Genomic DNA, 24084 nt, shown 5'->3' with positions numbered 1-24084 from the left:
ACCTAGGAAATATTATAGTCTTGATAATGTGAATTGATTCTTCTATTGACGCCTTCCGACATGGAATAGTTTCTACTCATTTAGACACATAATCAACCATGACCAAGATGTGCTTAAATCCATGTGAGTTTAAGAATGGTCCCATGAAATCTATACTCCAAATATCAAATAAATCTACTTGCATATTGTAGTACAACGGCATAGAATTTCTAGCTGAAATATTTCCTGTTCTTTAGCATTCTGAGCAAGTAGCAACAAATCTATTTGCATCTTCATGCATCTCTGGCCAATAAAATCCACTTGCCCTCCATATTCTGATGAATGACATTTTTTAAGAACTGCTTCCCTTCCTTCTCTTGGGATGCATCTTTTTAATACTCCATCTGCTCCATATCTATATAGGTAAGGTGCAGACCAATAGTATTTCTTGCTTTCAGCAACCACTTTTCTCCTTGTGTAGCACTCTTTGTCTAGAACAGGTCCAGCTTTAACCTTGGACGCTGGGTTTGGCTTGGCAGCCTTGCCCTTCTTCTTCCAAGAATTGCCCTTCTTCTTAAAGCTAGGCTTGTTCTGTATAGCCATCACATGGCTGCTACTAGCACTTTTCTTAATGCCAACCTCTGTTGTTTTAAGCATGCCACACAGTTCATTTAGACCCTTCTCCGTCCCATGCATATGGTAGTTCGAGATGAAGTTCCCACAGCTAGACGGAAGAGACGAAAGAATGAAACTAGTGGCCAACTCTTGGCCCAGTGGGAAGCCCAACTTCTCCAACCGTTGAGTGTAACCAACCATTTTGATTACGTGTGGTTCTACTGTTGTACCTTCTGCTAACTTGCTCTCCACAAAGGCCTTAGACACATTGAACCTTTCAGTACTGCCTTGTGTCTGGAACATGTCTCTAAGCGCCACGATCATATCATGCGCCTCATGGTTTGTTTCGAACTACATCTGCAGCTCGGGTTCCATGCAAGCAAGCATAAGGCAGCTTACTTCGAGGTTAGCATCACATGCTTTCTTGTAAGCATTCTAAATAGTAGCACGTGCATCATCAGTAGGTTCTTCTGGTAATGGGGTGTCTTGAACATCTTCCTTTTTCTCAGTCCTGAGAACAATTCTCAGGTTACAGATCAAATCCGAGTTGTTTGTTCCATTCAACTTGTCCTTCTCAAGGACCAAACGCAAAGCAAACAGTGTGGTGTTGCTAGGTGCCATCTACAACAAAATAATAATACAAAATACTAAGATAAAAGTAACCATGACAAAGCAGATCACATTAAACTAAACTATTTAACAGAATCTACTCCTACTAAAATCAATATTCCACTATTAATACTTAGTGATTCAGGATCCACAACTAACAAGTCTACTAGTGAGCTTTAGCATCATTACTAGTAGGCAAGGTAGATTGGTAAGCAAACTTCTTGCTAATCATATGTGCTAATCATATCACATATGATTCCCGTTGTTGGGTGACATCTCCATGTCTCGGCGCCCCCAAGGTTCTTAACCGTTAAGATGACCTTGTTAAGCAAACCAACCCTTATACGTGTAAGTATCCGATACAAACCCATCTAGTCAAGGAAAACTAGTGGCACCCTAATTTCATAGACCCACCACCAATTGCACAAGACATGGGACGGTGCAAGTTTTAGTTGGGAGGGCATACTAACATAAAATTTGCGAGGGATCATTCTACTTCTAACATCACAACATGTAGGAGTAAAACAAAACGGAATAGCATGCACACAGTTGTGACACAATATGGCCCGATTTCTATTGGCGATATCCATCTCCACAGAACCTGTTCACCATGATGATCTCCATCTCCATGATCCATGTGTGCCATCCTTCAAGTATAAGTCCTCCAAGAATTAGTACACGCTATTACATCTAATAGCTAGTAAAGAAAATTATATAGTTGTTTGGATCATCACAGATTGGCACGTAGGCCATGAAATACATTAAGGTGACAATACATATGGCTCCAGCCGTATTGCGATATGCGTGACATGCAGGTCACGAATCAGTTACACACATGCATCACATACACAAGGGCCATACCGATCACAAAATCCTGCAAAATAGAGTTAGGTGTTCTAACATTCCAAACTTAAACGGCCCAAAACTCCATCTTTCAAGCCGAATTTGGGAAATCTGATTTCATCGAAAATGGAGAAGTGGTTGGATTTCATGTGTAACTTTTTCTGTACATCAATTTTCATATAAAATTCGCCTCAATCCGAGATCGTACCATTTCAGCCATTTTACCGAAACACATGATCACGGTAAATAACCCGATCCAGTAGTAGATCCAATCGACTCTTGCGCATCATATGCTAAAATTGTTGGACCTTCATATCTAGTGGTAATTAACAAATGTTGGAAACATTCATCATAAAAAAGTGAACATGTAGTTAGAAATGTTGAAAACATTTACTAGTCCTGTAATGGTAACAAAATGTTAGAAAGATGCAGTTTTTCTATCATAACATTTAAAGTATAAAACATAGATAATCATTGATAGGAAACTTGTGACAAACCTAGAAACAAAAGGTAGAGAATAACATTTGAAATAAAGTAGCTTGTCGATGAACTTTTCATGAAATTTGTTGCACTTATAAGACAGGAGTTGGAATAAAAATTTCTGGCGTAATGGTAGCAAATCAACCTGTCATAAACAAAAAACTGGAGAAAGGGTGCATTACATTTATGAATTAAAATTGCAGCGAAAGCCAATAGTAAATCTTATAGCTTATTGTAGCATTTGAACTCATTATTATATTCAAACATTTTATGATCCAATACATTTAAAATATTAAATTATATAGTCAACATTTTAAATACTAAGATCAACATTTTTTAAACCAAGTTCAACGTTTTCATAAACTAGTTGAAACAGCGTACTGAAAATTATTGAAGTAGTATACTTAAAATATCGAGTTAATTCATCCAAAGTGTTGACTTATTAACACTTTTTCAAACCTAGTTCAGCATTTTAAATAAACTAGTTAAACATTTTATGAGAAAAATGTTGAATGGCACTCAAAATGTTGAAGTAGCATTCAAAATGTTGAGTTAGTTCATTCAACATTTTAAATAAACTAGTTCGATATAAAAAATGTGAAAATGTTGAAATAGCATACTTAGTTAGTCATCTAAAATGTTGACTTATCAACATTTTTTGAATCAAGTTCAACATTTTAAATAAACTAGTTTAACATAAAAAAATGTGAAAATGTTGAAATCACATACTCAAATGTTGAGTCAGTTCATCCAAAATGTTGACTTATCAACATTTTCTCGAATCAAGTTCAACATTTTAAATAAAATTAGTTCAACATAAAAAAATGTGAAAATGTTGAAATCACATACTCAAAATGTTGAGTTAGTTCATCCAAAATGTTGACTTATCAACATTTTTTCCAATCAAGATCAACATTTTAAATAAACTAATTCAACATTAACAATGTGAAAATGTTGAAATAGCATACTTAAAATGTTGGGTTAGTTCATCCAAAATGTTGAATTTTAAAAATTAATAAAATATATTCATATTGGATCTCATTATGTTAGATTAATTCTCAGAAACACACAGTGGTTTAAACGGTTTCGAAAAATAATTCACAGTTTAAGAGAAAAACATGTTTGAAGTTTTAAATCGAAAAGGAATCTTTTTTTCGAATCTTTCACCGACAGGGCCAACCTCTAAGAGCAACTCCAAGAAGCTGCTAATCTTACCCCAATACCTTTTTTAGGAAAAAAAGAGAGAAAAAATGAACTCCAACAATCCACCTAAACCTTCCCCAATTTTTTAGCGACACTAAAAAACAACCTGCCACCGCGTATATTTTAGCGTTGGCGTTTTTCTCCCAATCTTGATTCCCGCACGCCCGCGCGTCCCTTCCCATGGGCCCAATACGATTACGTGGCGTGTGTTTGAAATATTGGGGGCTATTTATTAACGATCTGCTGTGGACTGATATGTTTTTGGGGAAAATTTTTTTTGGGAGAACCCCCCTACATAGTTTTGGGAAGAATTTTTTAGTATACTTTTGGAGTTGCTCTAAGTAACACGTGTATACTAGCCTCCCACAAAAGCTGCTACCCCTTTTCCAGCCTGGTGCATGCGCGTCCTATGCTATCAGTTGAGGAGGGGAAAGTAGACATATCCAACGGTTTTGAAGGGCTACACGAACCCTAAAGATTGGAAAAAAAATTCTTCCGGAAGATGGATAGGATTTCCGACTCCAGAATTTCTCCTACTGGGCTCTTGTGATGGGGCCCAATAGGAAGTTTCCCCCCAAACTTCTTCTTTTTTTTTTTGTCCGTCCCATGTGAGAAGTCGGCCCAGTGTTGTTCTCAAGTCAACTCTCTGGCCTATCATAACCGCCGGGCTCGAAACTCGTACGCCGCAGGCCCATCTAGCCGACTGGCCCCCACCGGCAGCCTCTCCTCCTCCGGTGTCCGGCTCCTCCGCCATTCGCCCGTTCCAATCCCCGCCGGAGGCAAGTCGCTCTCGCATCTCGCGCGCCTCGTGAACCAATCCCTAACCACGATTAAAAGCAAGCAGCGCCGCCCACTCCCCCACCTGCGCTAATTAATCACATCACGAGATCCCCTTCTCCACCCTCCTTCGGCTCAATCGCACGCCTTCGCCTCGCTCCCACCGCCACCACGCCCACCCGCCTCGCCCGCGACGCGCCCACGAACCGCGGCGCCGGACTTGGGTTTCGCTTCGCGCGGCCGTGCGCCTGGGGATCCCGCGGCGAGCCTCCGCCGCCCGCGCCATAGGTCTGTTCCTCCATCCGCTCTGTTCCCTCCGAATGCGGCCGTTGCTGCGGGCTCGATCGATGGGCGGGCGTGCTCCGTGGCGGGTGCGGGATTCGGTGGGTCAATCGGTTTCGATTCCGAGGTGACGTGGGGAGCGGGGGAAATGGTGGTAGCGTCCTAGCGGGCAATGCTGTGTTCACCTTTTTGGTCAACGCCGCGAGGGTTTGACTTTGCGTGCATTCGTCATTCGATGCGGGGAGCTCCAATGGAGTGAGGGTGGCTGCGCTGGATGGTTGCGGGGGAGGTCAACCGAGGCTGCTGACTTGTGAGAGGGCACCAACCCTCGTTGGTTTGAAAGGATTAGGGGTTTTAGGTCGCGGCATTGGCAGTATGACCTCGTTGGCTGTTGCTGAGTTTAGACTCTAGATAGAGTAGTCGTAGGGAAGCTTGCCTGGTTAACTGCTCTATTACAGATTGCCCGGAGACCTGTGCTTGCCTCCCTACACTGTGTTTAGCATGGTGCAGTTTAAACTGTAGTTACAGTGATAACTGGCTCAGAGTTGACCATGGACTTAGTTTTGTGTCCCAGCGTCCGTACTAGTTCTCCAAAACCTGGATGGGTGTACAGGTTAGTCAAACATGGGGTTAGGTTGATGTGATCAAACATTCACACCTGGTTACCTTGGCTGTAACATCACCCCTCCCCTTTCTCTCTCTTGCGGAACCTAAGTTAGTTGTGGAGCTTGATAGTGATTGGTGTGTGGATTTTGATAATGGTTGGCTTTATAATCTCTGGTGGAAGCGACATTGGGAACTTTAGAATTTAGGTGTGCTGCAGATACGAGGCTACAGTTAATTGGTCAACATGTCAAATTCTGAAGTATGGCAACAATTTTGCATTATCCTATTCGAGGTTTGATTTGAATGAGAACACAAAGTCCTGAAATGTTGTATCTAGCGTGCATACTTTATTCTCTGTTACTTGGATGCCATGAGTCTATGACTTGTGAATTCCTGATGTTTTAATGGACAAATTTTGGTGAAGTGATTGTTCTCTCTAAATATATCTGTATAATCAACACATCTGTGAAGTCTGAACCTTTGCAGAGTATGTTTCTAGTTCTGCTCCTATGTGAAAAGAAAATTTAGAGGAGTACCAAATGTATCTGTGTTTCAATTGTACTGACTAAACATGCGATAAGCTTTCAGTACCATGAAAAACAATTTCTATTGACATAGCTTTTACATTAATTGGGATAGACAAAAAGAATGTATCAGTTGTTCCATGTGAAAAACACTCATGGAAATTGGTCTAAGGGAATATTGGTAACTTTGAAGTTTGAAAATAAGTATGGGACTTTGGGGTTGTTTACATGATAATGCAAATATTGATTCTTTGGTGCAAAGTCCTTCAGTTGTATCAACAAGAATAGATTAATGCTACCATATTGCCTCTGCTTTGCAGCGGCTATGAATAATTTCTTTTGAATGGTGCCGTAAAAGTGCATGCATATGGACTACCAAACTTCCACCATTTCAGCCGAATCATGTCTAACAAAACATCCATTGATGAACCTGATTTAAATTCCTTTGAGGTTTGATCTGATGAAACTGTAGTTGTGCTGGTGATGTGGCAAAGCATAGATGCTCTATTTAGGAGTCAAACTTAGAGCAAATAAGGATGTTGATGCTTCAATAGTTAGTGGTAAATTGGTTCCCACGATAATTCTTATTTGTGGCAGAGTAGCATTGGTAAACTAAAATCATAACAAGGAAATCAAGATTTCACGATAACAATGCTATCTATGATCTATTTGCTAGCAACATACATGCAACATGTTCAGAGCATGCTGGAGCAATTGGATTATCCGCATGTTGATCATATTCTGCCTAGTTCTGTTTGTTCAGTACAGGAATGTGTAACATGAAAAGGTACCACACTTTGATTTGGCAATTGAATATGAATTCAGCAATCCACGACACGTATATTTCAAGTTTTGAACATAAATCAGAATGCTACAATCGTGACTCAAACCCTGGTCTCAAGTTGATAGAGATGTACTCGGTGCATTTATATTATTGTTTGTACATGGTAAACAGTAACATCCAGTCTGTATGAATATGTTAATGTGATCCGATACTCCCCTGCTAGCATAGACCTTTTCTTTTGAATGTTGTTCTGGAACTTCGTAAGCAATTTTTTTTTTGGTAGTAAATTCGAGGCCTCACCACTGTCTTGAAAAACAATTCTCGCAATCTCAAATTTGAATTGTCAAGATATTATGTTTTATTTGTTTGCCATTTAAACATAGGGTGGCCTTGAAGGATGATAATTGAAGCAAAATGATTCTATATTTCAACATATTTTGGAGATGGATGATCTGCCAGGGGATGAAGGGAGATCCCAGACACAATCTTCAGATTCGAATTGGCCCTCCCATTTGGATCACAAGGTCCAGTCCCTTTCCCTGACTAAACAGGAAAAGAATTTGGATTCTTCCCTTTATTGTAGGGAGGCTGGCCATTCATTACAGGCTGCTCAGACATTATGGTCTACTGGATCTCTATCAGGTCCAATACCCAATGGTTTTTATTCCATTATTCCGGTATGCGAAGCCTTTTTATGACATTAGCTTGTAAAAAGATTATGAGTAACTTATTTTTGACATTTTAGTTCATCCGTTCACTCTGAACTTTGCAGGAAAAGAGACTCAAGGAGCGTTTTGACACCATACCTTCTCCGGATGACCTTTATTCTCTTGGAATAGAAGGATTTAAGGCTGAGATTATCCTTGTGGACATAGAAAGAGATAAAAAGATATCTGCTTTAAAGCAGCTATGCACAGCGCTGGTAAAAGGACTGAATTCAAATCCTGCTGCCATAATAAAAAAGGTTGCAGGTTTGGTAAGTTCTCTTCGAGATCCTTTACAAAATGTAGGTTGATTATGGCAGTTTTTCTTCCTCCAGAGTTCCGCAAGATTCAACCTCCTTGTAGTTGATTGTCTTGAAATGATTTGCACAAATTTTTCCTTGCTGGAACTTTTTTTTCTTCTAAGAATCTTGTTGGAACTGTTCCATTCTATTACTTTGGTTTATGTGTTTAGTGGCTTGTACTTGTGTTTGAAGTAAGAATGATTCTTTCCAACCATTGATTAACTATTTATTCTTCCAGCCTATATAAATGCCATATTAAGTATTTACTTCTCTTTAATCAACTTCACAGTTTAATGATAATTACAGGTTTCTGACTTCTACAAGCGACCAAACCCGCATCTCAGTCCTGCAAGAACTTCCTCGGAAGATCTTTCTCATTTCTTAGAAAACAGGGGCGTTCAATTGCTGGGACATATCAGACATGGATCTTGCAGGCCCAGAGCTATATTATTTAAAGTCCTTGCTGACTCTGTTGGTATAGACTCTAAACTGCTGGTGGTATGTATTTACCTTCCATCAATATGTCTGAATTTTGAAATAGTAATAATCTCTTCTAATGGAACTCCTTAACCCTAAATCAATATGTTATTTGACTTGTCAGGGCATTCCAAATGCCTGAATATGAAACAATATATATCTCTTCTAATGGAACTCTTTAACCCTAAACCAATATGTTATTTTACTCAGGGCATTCCAAATGAAGAACCCCATGGATATGACGATTCGTCCAAACATATGTCTGTTGTGGTCATGCTGAAATCTGCGGAGTTTCTAGTTGACCTGATGCGTTTTCCAGGACAATTAGTTCCATTTTCATCCAAGGCTGTCATCACATCCCATATATCTGCAGCTGGAGAGAGTGATTCGGTTGACTATGATTCCTGTGATTCTCCTCTTGAACCGAATAGTCCCCTATGTGCTCAACGGTATACCTGTGCATTTCCATTTTAGTGATATTTGTTAGTAGTGTTGTTTGGTCCCTTTGTTCTAGTATTAATGTATCAATATGAACTACATCTATATGCTATTTAGTTTTGAACCATGTGTATAGAATTTTAAATCAGTGCCAGGGGGTCAGTACTTCCCAACTCAGCATCTGCTAATTTGCAGAACCCAAGCTGCTGGAATGCTACACATTCACAGTGCGGGTATTCGCCTATTCGGAACTGATAGGTTTACTACCATTGGCACAGTGCTTAACTTTTAGGTGTATAGGAACAGCAGGTAGAACATTGACTTCTTCAAAATGTTTAATGTTGTTGTTGAACTTTTAATATTGTAGCTGATGTTTTTTTTTTAACTTTTTGAGACCTGCTTGTTTTATATTAATTTACTCCAGCTTCCTTTTTCAAAATGTTTAAATGAAATGTTGAGAACTTCTGTGTTGTCTTAACTTGTCTTATTCGAAGCACCATTATTTTACTTTTGTACTTCTGCTTTTGAGGTATTTTGTGCTTTAAGCGCTGTTCGAAACTTAAAATGGTATTTTGGTTGCCAACTTGATATTTGGGAACATTTAACAACTGTAAATCGAACATTTCCAGGTGGAATTAAATTGACATTACTTTGAAATTCCTTGCCATGGTTTATTGATCTGTGGTGAGCACTATAAGCAACCCCTGTCTCTTTTTCAGGCAAGAGCAAGATGACAGCAATAGATCCTTCAAAGTCCCCTCTCTAAGAAACATCATGCTCAAATCAACAAATTCTATGGAGGGTAAAATGAGGTGGTAAGCCATAATCAAGCTTGTTCAGTGATTTTAGTTTCTTTTGCCTTCATGTTTACTAGAGGTGCGAATTGGTGCCCCTATGTTCACCACCGACCCTCTTTAGTTCCATTAATAGAACAAGTTTTCCAAAATGCGCCACATTTTGGAAAAGGAAAAGTAATTCTATTAGTTGAAGTAAAGAGGGTCTGTAGTGACCCTTAGGGGCACCAATTTGCACCCTAGTGTGTGTACTGATTTTCTCATTGTCCACTTAGCTGCAAAATTACTCACCAGAATTTTTTTTTCGTTGTGCTTTTCCAGTTCATCACATAGTGATCCAAATGTTGCCAATGCCTTCTGCGGTCGCAGCCGGAAGAAAATTGTGGACGAACATCAAAGAACTGCAAGTTCAAGGTTCTCATTTTGATGTCGTTTCTTAGTAGCAATTGTCATTGGATGGACAAAGAACAAGTTTGCCTTCAGTTATTTTCTGCTAGGTTGCCATAACTCGTACTGCCTATCCCTGAATGTCCACACACTGGTGGATCTAGGCCAAGGGCAGCTGGGGTTCCATCCATAAGCGTACCAAAATTCCATAAAAATTTAAAACATACAAAGGACCTAGGGAAAAAGTACTGATGCAGCTACATGCGTGATCTGTTTCTGGCACCACCAATGTGTGCAGTCAAACTTTGATTTTTTGCATGCATTAAATGGGCCGCTTGAAAATTATGTCAGTATAAATGTATCGTCACTCATAAAAAATGATTATAACGTAGTTGTAAATATGATAAACTTAAATGAAAGTATTTTTGGAGGCAAATCCGCTGATGATTTTCTTATAACTGATCCAATGGTATTTGTAAAGATGTAGGTCTAGTAGTTCAAATTTTAATTAGTTAGATTCCATGCATTCAAGGACGGCTCTACTTTAACTGGATGGGATAAGTATAAAAAAACTGGATGGGATAATAAATATAAATTTGTAACTGAATATCTCTTGGAGTTTGAAATTCCAAGAAGCATATCTATTGCCAGTGGCATGTTGGTATGACATAAACTAGCTGTATCAAACATTAAGGTGGGCCAAATTAAGGTTGATTTAGAAGTACAGCAAGTGACTAAAATGAGTAGAGAGAAGTAAAGGTGCTGTAAGTGCAAATTTCCTTGTTTTGAGTTTTATATGGAGGCTTTATCCTGCTACTTATTTATCTCTTTTCTACTCCCTCCGTCTCAAATTACTATTTGTTTTGGCTTTTCTAGGTACATAGCCTTTTGTTGTGCACCTAGATATATACTATGTCTAGATACATAGCAAAAGTTATGCATTTAGAAAAGCCAAAACGAATAGTAATTTGGGACGGGAGGGAGTACTACATTATATGTGATATTTCCCCCCGTGTTTGTATACACATTCCAATCTAGAACATTGAGTCCTTCACAGATAAGATTGCTTTTTCCTCAAATTCCTTTCTTTGTTCCTGTAGTCCAGAGCATCCATTGTCCAGAGTTCGTGGGCGCTCAATGCTGGGTGACAGACAATACGGTAACAGTGTAGCTGTGTCAAGGTACCTCAGTAAGTCTCTGTTGTGTATTTTCTTTTCAATCTGAACTAACCAGAAGAGGCAAATTCTGAATTCTGATCTCATTGCTTTCGTTCCTAAACAAAGCATCTAATGCTGCATCTGTGATGCCTCAGCAGATGCCATATGGTGTGAAAAAATCATGAGTAGAAACATGAAAAAATGTTTATCGACACACTAAGCTCCAATACTGTATAATTTGCATCCTTGAAATGTCAAAACAAATGCAACTAACTCCAAATTCCCAAATTGACCCGGTTTTGACCTGTGTGGCTACCGAGTCTGATCCTTGTTGGCGCACCTCAATCACAAGGCTGCAGGATCCACATGTTCATTGCTAACATTTTCTTTTCTTTTTTACAAAAAACAAACATTTTGGTTGCTCTTTCTTCATAACACCAATACTCATCTTATTTGTCGTGGCTACTCTTCTCTTCTCAAAATATACTCTTGATCCATGGAGAAGGCATCTAGTGGAGTATAACTTGAACTTCTGCAAATCTGTGAAATTGTTGGCTCCAACATGAGCATCAAATTTTTGTAACCACAAAACCATACCTGCTATCTCATGTTTGACAAATAGAGCCTAAGCAAATTTATCTCACCTTTCTATGATGTAAAGCTGAATATCATGTGCCACTAAAGATAGAAAAGAATCTTTCCATCAAGTAAACCACTGTGTCTGGGTTGGCATGTGCTCCTCAGTTCGGCCATGGCCTTTATCATGCCTTCAATGTTGTGCTTGCTAACACAGTGCGTCATTGCGGCTACTGCTCTTGGCTGAGATCTGCTGCTTGCATGTATCGCGCCTACGCTGACATGCCTAGGTTGCATTATAGGCTCAGCCCTCTCACTATGTAAAAGTTGTTGGGATAAGATTACAATTTTTTAGAAGTTAGTTTCTTTGTTCGAGACATATTTTCTCTTGTCCTTTAAACTTTTTTTTTCAACTTTGTGGAAGGGGACCACTTACCAGAATGCCCGGTAGTTGCATGCTGTTTTGTGAGGGATGGGGAGGAAGAAATAAACAAAGGACTCAGCAACCAAATCTTTTATAGCAGTAAAAAATAGAACTTATGCTTAACTTTGGTAGCCAGGTTACCCTTGGCTATAAATGCTTTAACACTAGTGTAGTCAATATTTTAATCAGGTAGTACTGCTTTATTTTGTCCTAATTAAACATGTCTTGCTTGATCATAGGTCAGATGGCGCATCAACATCAAATACACGTAGAGCACGGAGAAGAAGTATAAGTATTACCCCTGAAATCAGTGATGATATTGTGAGGTTGGCAAAGATGATTTCAACTCTCTGAACTACCAGATTTGTCTCAAAATGTGGTCAGCTGCTAAGTCCTGTGAAAATGTAGTGCTTTTAGTTTTATTACTCTACAACACAAGTTCATTAAAACCTTGGTTGCCTTCTAAGACGCAATAGGACAATGTTGCCCTGTTTTAAACAAATAACGAAACGAATAAAAAGAAGGCAAAATAGCTGTTTTGGTCATGTAACTTTGCTCCAAGGGTAAAGTTCGCCCCTTAACTTTAAAATCGGCCAATTTAGTCCCCCAACTTTAGTTTTTAGGTCAAACATGTCCTTGGACTGATGTGGCACTCCATGCTGATATGACACTAATATGAAAAGTCAATTTTACCCTTGAGCTATTTTCCCCTCAATTTCTTCCAGCACTGTGAAGATGGCAGTCCATCTAACAACACACAGAAGAAGCACTAAGACCATGGCAGCACAACCACGCACAGGACACAGAAGCACCGGCGGAGCTACGTTGGGGCCATAGTGGGCCATACCCCCCCTCCCTCTTGCTGTAGAGCAATTTTCAAAGAAAGCACACGCCTCCATGGCTGCTTGCATGCCTAAACTAGAGAGCACATCCATTGTTGTGCATGGCCACATGCATAAATGCATTCTCTCTCCCACAAACCACACATTCTCCCATTCATTAGCTGTATTAATAGGTACCTCGCTACTATATTCTACTTATTCATTGCATTTTTGGGACCCTTTTGTTGTTATGGAATCTGAGGGTTCATACACCAGGTGTATTTAGTTTAGAATACGTCTAACCCACCTCCAACTAGCATTAGATACACATGGATCATCTGAACTATTCTTAAAATTGCATATTTACCGTCTTCTTCAAGGACAACGCACAATGCGTGCACTGTGGTAATAGTTAGCAGGAGCACATACAGGCATGCAACTCGATCCCTTCTTAAGCTGCTCACTGTCTCATTGTATTGTGGTTATGTCACTTATCTAATGACTAGTAGATCACAAATTAATAAAAAATATATATGCATATGCCGGTGTGCCTATTGTCTACACACAATCCATATGACCAGCTTTGGAACTACAACGTGCCCTTGCATATAACTGTAGATTAGCCATTAGCCTGGAATTGCCCTCCACCCCCCCCGATTTCACTCCTAGCTCCGCCACTGCACAGAAGGAGCTGGGTGCGGATAAGCTAGGAGGTCAAAATAAATCATCAAGCAAAGACAGTCATACGGAAAATGGAATAAGTTTGACAACTTTAAAAAAATGTATACGACATCATAGCAGTCATAATAAGCTACACAAATACTAATTGGCATCGGGCATTCATCTATCTTGCCAAGCTAAGTTAATACTAGAGAATATGCAGTTGAACTGGTGGTGCCAGCTGGTATTCCGCTACTCCGGTGATGCGTTTCAGTTCATGGTTGATGCCCTCTACATTTCAACTCGCAGCCGTTGTCAGACGAAACTTTCCCAATCTAACTAAGTAGCCTTCCAGCCACGATAGCTTCACTTTATACGACATGTGTCCATTGGATGACAGAAATTAAGGGGGGAGAAGCTAAGGGCTAAACTGACTTTCGCATTAGTCTCATATCAGTATGGAGGGCAAAATCAGAAAAAGGATGAGTTTGACCCAAAAACGAAAGTTGAGGGATTAGATTGACCTTTTTAGAAGTTGAGGGACGAACTCAGGGTAAAGTTAAGGGACCAAAATGGCTATTTTGCCAATAAAAAACAACAAAGAGTAGCTGTTTATTAACATTATGTTTCACGTCTATCATAAATTTATATTTCAGTAACTTATGTCTATACAACAGTTTATCTTTCTAGTGCGTGTTCTATGTTGAGGTTTCCTTTTATTTTTAATCCAAAGTTCAGTCCTATAACTCGCATTTCTGCATCGGACCACCTATTGTATTTCCTTTCTAGTGACCATGATGAAAAGTTCAATCTTCCTTGTGGTCTTTTCACTTCTGTACCATTTAGCTTTTTCTTTAATCACAGAACTGTCACATGCATCTTATTGCTTTGGCTAATGGGCCACAAGCTAGTTTGCAAGTATTTTTTTCATTCTTTAGGGGACATTATCTGTCCTGGCTGACATAGAAGTATGTTTTGCTTGTTTGCAGAGCTGTTCGAGCAATGAGTGAAAGCATGAGACAAAATCGCCTTTCAAGGGGGCAGAATGATGGTAGTCTTGGACCTTCAAATGATTCACATAAACACGTATGTTACTATCTCAAGTATATTGCTATCCCAGGGCATTTCTATGTCTCTCCATTTCATTTTTCTAAATACCTCTATACCATTGTTATTCTACCAAATTCCAGTATACAAATTGTAGAAACTTGTCAAATTAATCTTGCAGATGTTCAGAATACTGGTGTTATAAAAGTAAAGAACTGGTTGTGCTGCATCCTTATTTCAAGTTCATTATATTGTAATTGCATCTTTTATATATATGATACAATGGACATTGGTGCCCAATGTTACATCCTGGAGACCATGCAGTTATCCAAAATGGTGCTTGTTACAATATATTTCACTAGATTCTACTGGTGGCCATAGTTTTGCCTCATACCTTGCCAATGTCCAGAGCAGCTTTTGTCTGCTTGCGCAGGATAGTTCAGATAACATGAAATATTTTAAATTTTCATGTACCTGTGCAGTTCCACACTTGTGCTAGCATCAGTACATAGACAGCAATGCACCAATGCCAAATAGTCGAGTGCTGTCTCACATTGTGAACCCTACTATTCAGAATTTCAGACCATGCAAATTTACATGGGTATCAGTTACATCAGGCTGCAACACCATCTCACTGATTAAATCCCAGAGAGCCAGATATTCTGAGAGCACACCCACTGTCAAGGCGCCTTGAATGTCCGAGACCCATGAGTGATCTGATAGGGCGTCTTGCACTGTTCGTTTATGAGCTCTTCTTTTTGGAGACCAAGGCATGAACTTGTGGAGTGAGGTTGATAATCTGTTGGCCATGAATCCAGCGGTCACACCAGAATAAGCTGCTCTTTCCATCACCAACCTCAGTCACAATAGCTATAGAGAAGAAAGCATGAACACAGGGAGGAACTTGAACCTGAAATGTGGCCCATGGGCGAGTGGGATCTGTCTTCTAAAGCCATAACCATCTCATCCGGAGAGCCCAATCAAGATTTTGCAAATTTGAGATCCCCCCCCCCCCCCCCCCAGCCCTCCTTCCTCTCCAGAGGAATCCTCTTCTTAGCTTGTCGACTCCCTTAATGGCCCAAGGGGGCAAATCCATGGCCAGATAGACCAGCATTGAAGTGATCACAAACTGGACCAGGATTCAGCATCCCTCTTAGAATTGCATTTCACAAGTGCATCTGCATTTAGTTTGTGCTTGCTTTCTTTTGGTTTGCATATAACCATGTATACACTTCTGTGATGCTTTAAGGTCACACTTGTTCCTTCTGAACACCTTCATATGTGCTTGTTATTTTTCCTTGCTGCCCTTCTAGTTTATTGACATGTCTTCTTTTGATTTTCAATAAAGTTTTCTTGATCTATTACTTATACTAGAAAATGGTCTGCGCTCTTTTATTCAGTAAACCCAAAATCAATCGGAAGGTCTGAATTACTTAGTTTTGGGTTTAATTGTTGTTATGGCCCATACTTTATATAGGAGACTGCTGGTGACTCCAATGATGATGAAGTGTCTATAAGACGACCAAGCGCACTGGAGGGTTTGAGAAGACAAATTAATAGTCAGAAAGCAGTGTCACTACCTTCATCACCCCATAGGTCAAGTATCCTTGCCTCTGACCTCAGGGGCCCATCTGACTTTACAGAAGCTGATCTGATGTCAACTTGGAATAAGGTGTTGCAATCTTCACCATTTCTGAACAAGCCTTTATTGCCATATGAGGAATGGTGCATTGAGTTTTCAGAGATTACTGTTGGCATTCGTGTGGGAGTAGGCAAGTAATCTTTCCTGTTTTCTAATGTTTGCTATATTTTGGAAGCACTGCATCATCTGAAGTCTCTTAAAGGCAGGTGCATCATCAGAAGCTATGCTTCCTTTATTACCATTTGTTGAAGTATCGAGAAAATCATAATGAATCTGAAGTAATAGATTCTGTGTTTGCTTTATGCGGCACCTGATTCTAGGGTAGTAACTCATCTGCATTTTTATTCAGGGTTCTTCGGAGAAGTCTTCCGTGGCCTCTGGAATGGAACAGACGTAGCTATAAAAGTATTCCTAGAGCAAGATTTGACACCAGAGAATATGAAAGATTTCTGCAACGAGATCTCAATACTTAGGTTTTACCTATATCTTAGTCCATGACTTTTTGTTATGAGTTGTCTAAAAGATTGTCCTCTTATTATTTTCTCGTTTTGTTTCAGCCGAGTTCGACATCCCAATGGTACTGCCTCAACATTGAACTTACATTAGTTTAGTTTGAAATTCAATTTGTTAATTTTGATTACAACCTTTTCAGGATTGCTGGTTCCTATTTCATAAAGAAAAGAACTTATATTACATTCTGTAGAGTATGCTAAATATGTTTATGTTGCTTTGGACTGCAGTCATACTCTTCCTTGGTGCATGCATGAAGCCTCCTCACTTATCCCTAGTCACTGAGTACATGGAATTGGGCTCTTTGTACAGTTTGATTCATTCAAAAACGCATAAAATTAAGCTCCATTGGAAGAGGAGGTTAAAGATGCTCCGTGATATCTGTAGGTGAGCATGTTCAATGCCTCTAGTTATCTGGACTGTTCAATGCATGTAGTTTTTCAGATGGTTTAACCCTTGCTATATCCTCCCTTTATGTTCTTTATTTCCGTGTTGTACAAGGGGCCTCATGTGCATGCACCGACTGAAGATTGTTCACCGTGATCTCAAGAGTGCAAATTGCCTTGTTAACAAATACTGGACAGTCAAGATATGTGACTTTGGGCTCTCTCGAATAATGTCCGATTTGTCAATGGATGACAACTCATCTGCGGGGACTCCAGAGTGGATGGCTCCTGAGCTCATTCGCAATGAACCATTCACAGAAAAATGTGACATCTTCAGCTTTGGGGTTATCATGTGGGAGCTTTGCACTCTTAGTAGACCTTGGGAAGGAATACCACCTGTTCAGGTAGCCACCATAATTTTCCAAGGCTTGTATTTTTTTAAAATTGTGACTAAATTCAACCAACTCACAATCATGTTGTCTCCTGATCTACATGTTAGATCGTTTACTCTGTTGCGAATGATGGGGCGAGACTGGAAATACCAGATGGACCTCTTGGAAGCTTGATAGCAGGTATGGTTTGTGTTCCTTCTATGAAAGGTTGGTTGGTACAATCCTGCATCAATTTGGAATCTCCATTGTGGTTTGCCTAGATTCCAACATTCCAAATTCCAAGTAGTTTGTGAAATAATACATAATAGTGGTCATGCATGATACATGTTGCAATTTTCAAGCATTACATACGAGAAATTCCCACTCTCTAGAGACGGGTGAAGGTGAATCTATTTTGTGAAATCTATTTTCAAGAAATGTATCACGTGCTAGAATGCGTGTGCGTGCAGTAACACCTTTTAACTTTGACTGTGGATTTAAGAAAAACTCTTTGAATTGTTCAGATGGACACAGCCTTTAAATTTGTTTGAAGAGTAGTTTCATATAATATAGTAATTTTCTGAATCATTTTCATACAAAAATTGGTGGTCAAATGTTTGTGTTGGGGGCCATGTTGATGTCCGAAATATCATACATTTACGAACAGAGGGAGCATTATCAGCAACCTAGAGTTCAGACATACATTTATCAAATCTCACTTTTGAATTGTGTGTCACCAACATGTTCTAAAAAGTAAACAACTAAACAAATTTATGTGACCGTTGCAAGTACACTGATTTTCCAGAATTCTATTCCGGCACCTAATGTTGACCTACTCATGCTTTATCCTTGTTTAACAGATTGCTGGGCAGAACCGGAGAGGCGTCCAAGCTGCCAAGAGATCCTGACCCGCCTTCTTGATTGCGAGTATACTCTATGCTGAGATTTTGCGTCTAGTCTGTATAGCGGTTTTAGGCACCAAATTGATCCGGCCTATACATGAATTTTCATTTCCCGTTTCACACCATTTTGACATCATTGAGGATGTAAATTTGCAACATGTACAATAAACAAACTTTTCATAACCACTTTAAATGCTACATATAATGCCCTGAAATTCAATATCCTTTTTCACAAAGATTACTTTTTCGAGTTTTGTGCTTCTTCAGTTTTATCTAACCTCAACCCTTTCAGTAACTGACTAAATGCTATTTCCAGAGAATCTAAATGTGAATTTTTTTTTTCTGGCCGAGGCTAACCATTCTTTCCGGATCTGAACTAGACCTTTGAGCCTCTTTCTCTCTCCCATCAGCCTGGTGGGCCCCTCCTATCTATAGTAGCAATAAGTAGCACAATCGATGACTTCAGTAGATAAGCTACAGAATGCTCTTCGAAACTAATAATGCTGTACTACTCCCTCCGCCGCAAGTTGCCGCAAGTAAAATTGTAAGTTGTTTTGACTTTTTAGATTCATAGATAATATTATGCATCTTGATATTTACTATATCTAAATATTTACTATATCTAAGTGCATAGTAAAAATTTTGCATCTAAAAAAGTTAAAATGAATTACAATTTGGAACGGAGGGAGTATATATTACCTTTCCTTTATTGTCCTTCACAAACCGTAATTTGGATTGAACGCAATGACTGAAGACCGAAATATAGTCTATTGCTTATATAAGGTATCAAATGAGATGTTGGTCTCCCAGTGTTTTTTTTTTGGTCTTTAGTCGTGTAAGGAATGAACATTGCCATCCACCTAATGGAACTTCTTTTCGCACTCCGTGTAGAAGGATGAACGTGCATTCATTCTATTAGATACAAATTCGTCTGCATCTTTGACTGCCATTATTTAGGGTTCAGGGAGGAGGCACTTGTGGAAAAACGATATTTCATCATCAACAAAAATCTCGATTATTTTTGACCCGGGACTAAAGAAGCTTTAATCCTGGGTCTAAAATCCTAGGTCTAAATTTTGTAGTCCGTGGAGACACCTTTAGTCCCAGTTACAAACTCGGACTAAAGCCTCCTTTAGTCCCGGTTAAGGGCCCCCCACGAGTTACTACAAAAAGATTGCATCCCCTACTTAGTAATATGTGTTGTGTAGGTGAGATGGTAAGGAAGCTACGTGCGAGGCTTGAGGTTGTGGTTTTGAATCCCACGCACGCGCATAATTCGCGTGAAAAATCGCGTGACTCGTAACTTGTGAGTTGCGCATGTCTTGCGTCCCGGGAATTACTAATAATTTTTTGGCGCAAAAACCCTTTAGTCCCGAAACCTTTAGTCCCGGGTGGAGGAAGACCCGTCCGATTGAGCAAACCGAGATATATGAGGTTTTCCAACCGGGACTACCGCTCGTTTCTCTACCAGTGAGGGGAAGGGGAAGGTAGGGTTTAGGGTTATGGTCGGAGAGGGGTATTTTATGTCGCATATGCAACTAGAAGTTACCGTGTCGCACACCGAGAATTTTTTTTTTACTATTGAAACATTTTTTCTCTTTTGTAAAACATGTTTTTCCTACTAATGGAACAATTTGTATTGAATCGGTAAGTGAATATATTCCAGAAGTAGGAAAAAATATTCTAGAAATTGAAAGATATCCCAACAATAGAAAGAACATATTATTGAGAAAGGTGTGACAAGATGACTTCTAGTTACATGTATGACAAATAATAATTCATAACATCTTAGCCCTCAATGACCGGGGTGGTGGCACTAGTTTTAGGTGGTGCCAGTACTGGCAAGTGGGAACATGAAAAAAAAAAGCCTAGCAATGTCATGTTAGCATGATGGGGTGGGGGACATTGTGAGAGTGAGGGGACTCACGAGGCATCTTCGTAAGGTAGGGAGGACCATGAAAGAAGAAACACCTCAGATTCTTATGGAATGATCACGCCTCATATATTATATTAAAATCATTTTTATGTGTCCGTAGAATATCTTCCCTTCTCGTGTATATTTTTCTTGTAATTCGTGGTTCGTGATATCTGCTTGAACAGGCACACGAATGATGTGAGAAGAGGACTGTCTTAGTAATCTTCCTGAATCCGGACTTCAGTAATCCACGTGGACAGGAAGATTGCTGTTTAGAACGGAGCCATCACTCCTCTTCTTGGCTTCAGTAATCAACACCACTTATTCCGGGGGTGCTGCAGGGCTAACCGTGCGGGTCACATCCCCCTTTATTTGCGGTCGATCTGTGGTCCGAAGGCTGCCAACGGCACGCGCAGTTTTGCGAAAAGCTCCTTAGGTTTTCCGCTAATCGATTTCGGGTCCAGGGAAGGCCCTCCGTATACGTATACAGTAAACGCGTTCGTTTTTCTTACGCAGCACCCCTGCACCCTGTGGGTGTTCCAAAATATTTCTACACAAGGAGAGAAAATTTGAAAATCATGCTGATTTTGCAGAAAGACGCCCGCTTGGCATTTTACGAAGATCCTCCCCCGCCGCCGCCCGCCCTCGACACGTGCCCGCTGTCCGAGCTGCCACCTCTCAAGGTCCTAGGATATGTGCCTTCGTCGCTGCCTGGAAGCCTCTTGAGTTTTCCTGTTTCCTCTCCACCGCAACAAAATCTCCACCGGATACATCGCCATCTTCCTGAATCCGGATCACATAGAAGTTCGCTAGCTGCAACGAATTTTTCTACTCTGGGATAGTTTATAGTGAAATGACTTTTTATTATAGTTGGCCCAGGTTATATTATCCAATAAGTTAAGTTAACAAATAGATGCGACGAAAACTTTATAGCAGGAAAAAGTGGCCATAAGGTTTTATTCAGAGGTCTATGCATCACCTAAGTGAAATAGGAGCCTTCTTCACTCGAATTTTTTAGCCGTCAGAAGGACATCCTACATCTCTCCATCTTCTACCTCCCAGTGTTGACGCCCTTTCCTTCTCCCCGAGCTTCCCTGCCCCTGCCCCGCCCCCGCCCCACGTGCCTCCACCTGCCGCGGGCGGGCTAGGGTCTTGTTGGAGCTCCACGTCGACTACCAGCGTGGAGCTCCGCGAGACTCTAGCCTGCTCGCGGCAGCCGATTTCCTGCCCCTCCCATTGCCGCCATCGTCACCCCGCCACGACCCTGCCCAACCAGCCTCCTCCACTGCCCAGCCAGCAGTACCATCGCCGCCGCGCCTCACCGACAGGCCAGCCTGTCGCCTTCCCTCTAGGGCCACTGGTGAGCTCACCCCGGAAACCTCAACTCCCTAACCCTGGAACCCCTAATCTCGCCGAAGTTTGATCGGAGCTGAAGAAAAAACAGGAAATCACGTGTAGTCATGCAGATTGGGAGGGAAAAAAAATCGAGTGAGAGATTGTCACAAATCACTCGAGTTTACCTCTTTTTTCCGTACTCCTTCAATAGAGCCAAATTAAAACATCAAATGAGCTGTGAGATTTCTTTTCAAAAAATTAAAATGATGCAAGCAAGAAATTCTCATATATTCCAGTAAACCATAATTGCTGAACACCCATTGAGGCATTGAATGCTATTAACGAAAATAAAAATTGCTAGAAATTTTTAGAAGCAGAGCTAGAAAAGAGTGTTTATATAGCAAGAGGTTCAAGCCAATCTCCTTGAATTGACAGAAAACTTAGTTTTATCTCATCTAAATTCACGGAAGTAATAGGCTTAATCCATCCAGACACATGACCTTGATCATGGAGAAAGAACACGAATCATGCAATCCTTCCATTCCCACTGACAAGCGCCACCTTCCACTTGCCGGCGACTTCCCCCAGCGCCCGCCGCGACGACCCTTCCGGCGACCACGCCCGCGCCGCAGCCTCACGTAGCTCTCTTGCCCGGCGGCGCACGGCGCTTCCCTTCTCCCCCACCACAAGCTCCCTCACCGCCGCGGCGATCTCCTCGCGCGCCGCCGCCGGCCGCAGCGCCACGCCGATCACCTCCGTCAGGATGGTGGCGTTCGTCTTCTGCTCCGCGTACAGCGGCCACGCGACCATCGGCACGCCGGCCGCCACGCTCTCCAGCGTCGAGTTCCACCCGCAGTGCGACACGAACGCCGCCGTCGCCGGGTGGGAGAGCACGCGCACCTGCGGCGCCCACGCCGCGACGGCGAGGCCCCGGCCGCTCGTCCTCTCCAAGAACCCCTCGGGGAGCCACGCCAGCGGGTCGTCCTTGTCGCCGGGGACCGTCCCCAACGCGCAGGGGTTGCCGTCGAGGCTGGGCATGCGCACGATCCAAAGAAATCTGTGGCCACTCGCCTCCAGCCCGGCGGCGAGCTCGGCCGTCTGCTCCACGGACAGCGCGCCCCCGGTGCCGAAGGAGACGTACACCACCGAGTCCTTCGGTTGGTGATCCAACCACTCCAAGAACGCCGACTCATCGGCCTTTTCGCCGGTGCTCGACCGGACGAACGGCCCCACAGGGTACACCGGCGGGAACGCGCCGTCCTCGGCGTCCCGCTTGAACGTCTCCGCCATGGCGATCTCCAGCTCCTCGAAGCTGTTCACAAGGAAGCCATCGGCGCGGCCGTATCTCCGCGCCTCCTCGACGAGGTAGGCATAGACCGGGTCCGTCCGGTCCCGGAACCCGTCGGGGAGGTCGGCGTGGCGCAGAGCCGGGCCGCCGGGGAGCGGGAGCGGGTCCGGGAGGTCGCGGTACTCGCCGGCGGCGGCGTCGCCGTGGAGCTCCACGATGTGGCGCATGATGGAGATCAGTGCGAAGCTGTTGGGGAAGAAGACGTACCCCTGCACGCCAAGCTCGGCGGCGACCGGCAGAGCCGCGGTTCCGAAGAAGTCGCATACGAGCGCGGTCACCGGGCTGCCGCTGAGGCCCTCCATGAGCGCGCGGAGGTGGTGGAGCGAGCGGCGGACAAGCTCGAACATGAGAGTGCCGAAGCCGATGTCCGGCGGGAGGTCGTCGAGGGAAACGGCAGGGAGCACCGCGGTCGCGGCGGAGGCCGGCAGCGAGGACAGCACGGCGGCGTCGGTTGCCGGGTTGGACATGCCGGTGAGCGTGACCACGGTGACCGCGAGGCCGTGGTCCACGACGAGCCGCCGCGCGAGCTCCACCAGCGGGATGAGGTGGCCCGCGCCGGGACTCGCGAACAGCACGACCTGATGCTGCGGCGACGGCGGCAGCTCCTCTGTGCACGCCGGCAGTGGCAGCTCCGTCGTCGACGGTGACGTGTCACTTGCACCGGTGGTCGCCGCGGCCATGGTGAAGTGTCACCCCGCCTAGCGCACGTAGGGTCGGTGCCTTTGGTGGCGCCTCACTTCGTGGTAGTTTTGTGTCTTGTCAAATGGCGAATAGCCACGGTACAATGGAGCCTTCAATCTCGGATCAAGTTAGGCATAATGTTTCCCATGATGATCACGGATCACCTAAGGGGGAATCTGAAGAAACAACTATTTCGAAATTTCTTCTTGAAATAAATCATATATGTTTAAATACGAAAATAAAAATATTTTTCATTCTTAAACTGAAAACAAAGATATTTGGCATACCTTACAAATCCTTTTTGGACTCATCGATAAAACTTGTTTTCAATGAGTGCTTTTAGTTGCTCTCCTTTGGCCCGGGAAAATCTGTGAACTTTTTTTCTGCTTGGAACTACATATCTGAATTCCTGAAAACTCTGAATGTCAAGAAATACAGGGTTGTACTTGGAAGTTGAAATATTAGGTTTTCGTTTATGTTTGAACAAAACATTGTATATTCTTCC

The 24084-nt window shown here is 42.1% G+C and overlaps 2 protein-coding genes across 4 annotated transcripts; one reads left to right on the top strand and one right to left on the bottom strand.

Moving 5' to 3' along the window:
- Positions 1-4538: 4538 nt before the first annotated feature.
- On the top strand, positions 4539-18536 carry LOC117849055 (serine/threonine-protein kinase EDR1). 3 transcript variants are annotated; one of them, XM_034730667.2, is made up of 17 exons: positions 4541-4794; positions 7086-7379; positions 7475-7678; positions 8015-8206; positions 8396-8634; positions 9343-9435; positions 9739-9831; positions 10905-10985; positions 12201-12287; positions 14432-14528; positions 15967-16261; positions 16481-16604; positions 16689-16708; positions 16872-17028; positions 17143-17431; positions 17527-17599; positions 18259-18536. In XM_034730667.2, exons 2-17 carry the CDS (start codon positions 7146-7148, stop codon positions 18339-18341), a joined length of 2361 nt encoding a protein of 786 aa, XP_034586558.1. In that variant the 5' UTR covers positions 4541-4794; positions 7086-7145; the 3' UTR covers positions 18342-18536. The 3 variants fall into 3 exon arrangements, with proteins under 3 accessions (XP_034586562.1, XP_034586558.1, XP_034586552.1); XM_034730661.2 differs by having other exon boundaries at positions 9343-9438; XM_034730671.2 differs by lacking the exon at positions 12201-12287 and having other exon boundaries at positions 4539-4794; positions 9343-9438.
- Positions 18537-21817: 3281 nt separating this feature from the next.
- On the bottom strand, positions 21818-23957 carry LOC117845417 (hydroquinone glucosyltransferase). Its single transcript, XM_072293685.1, has one exon. It carries the CDS (start codon positions 23576-23578, stop codon positions 22076-22078), a length of 1503 nt encoding a protein of 500 aa, XP_072149786.1. The 5' UTR covers positions 23579-23957; the 3' UTR covers positions 21818-22075.
- Positions 23958-24084: the final 127 nt, after the last annotated feature.

This window comes from Setaria viridis, chromosome 1, assembly GCF_005286985.2.
Source record: "Setaria viridis chromosome 1, Setaria_viridis_v4.0, whole genome shotgun sequence".
NCBI lineage: Eukaryota > Viridiplantae > Streptophyta > Magnoliopsida > Poales > Poaceae > Setaria > Setaria viridis.
This window is presented reverse-complemented; position numbering and strand designations above follow the sequence as displayed.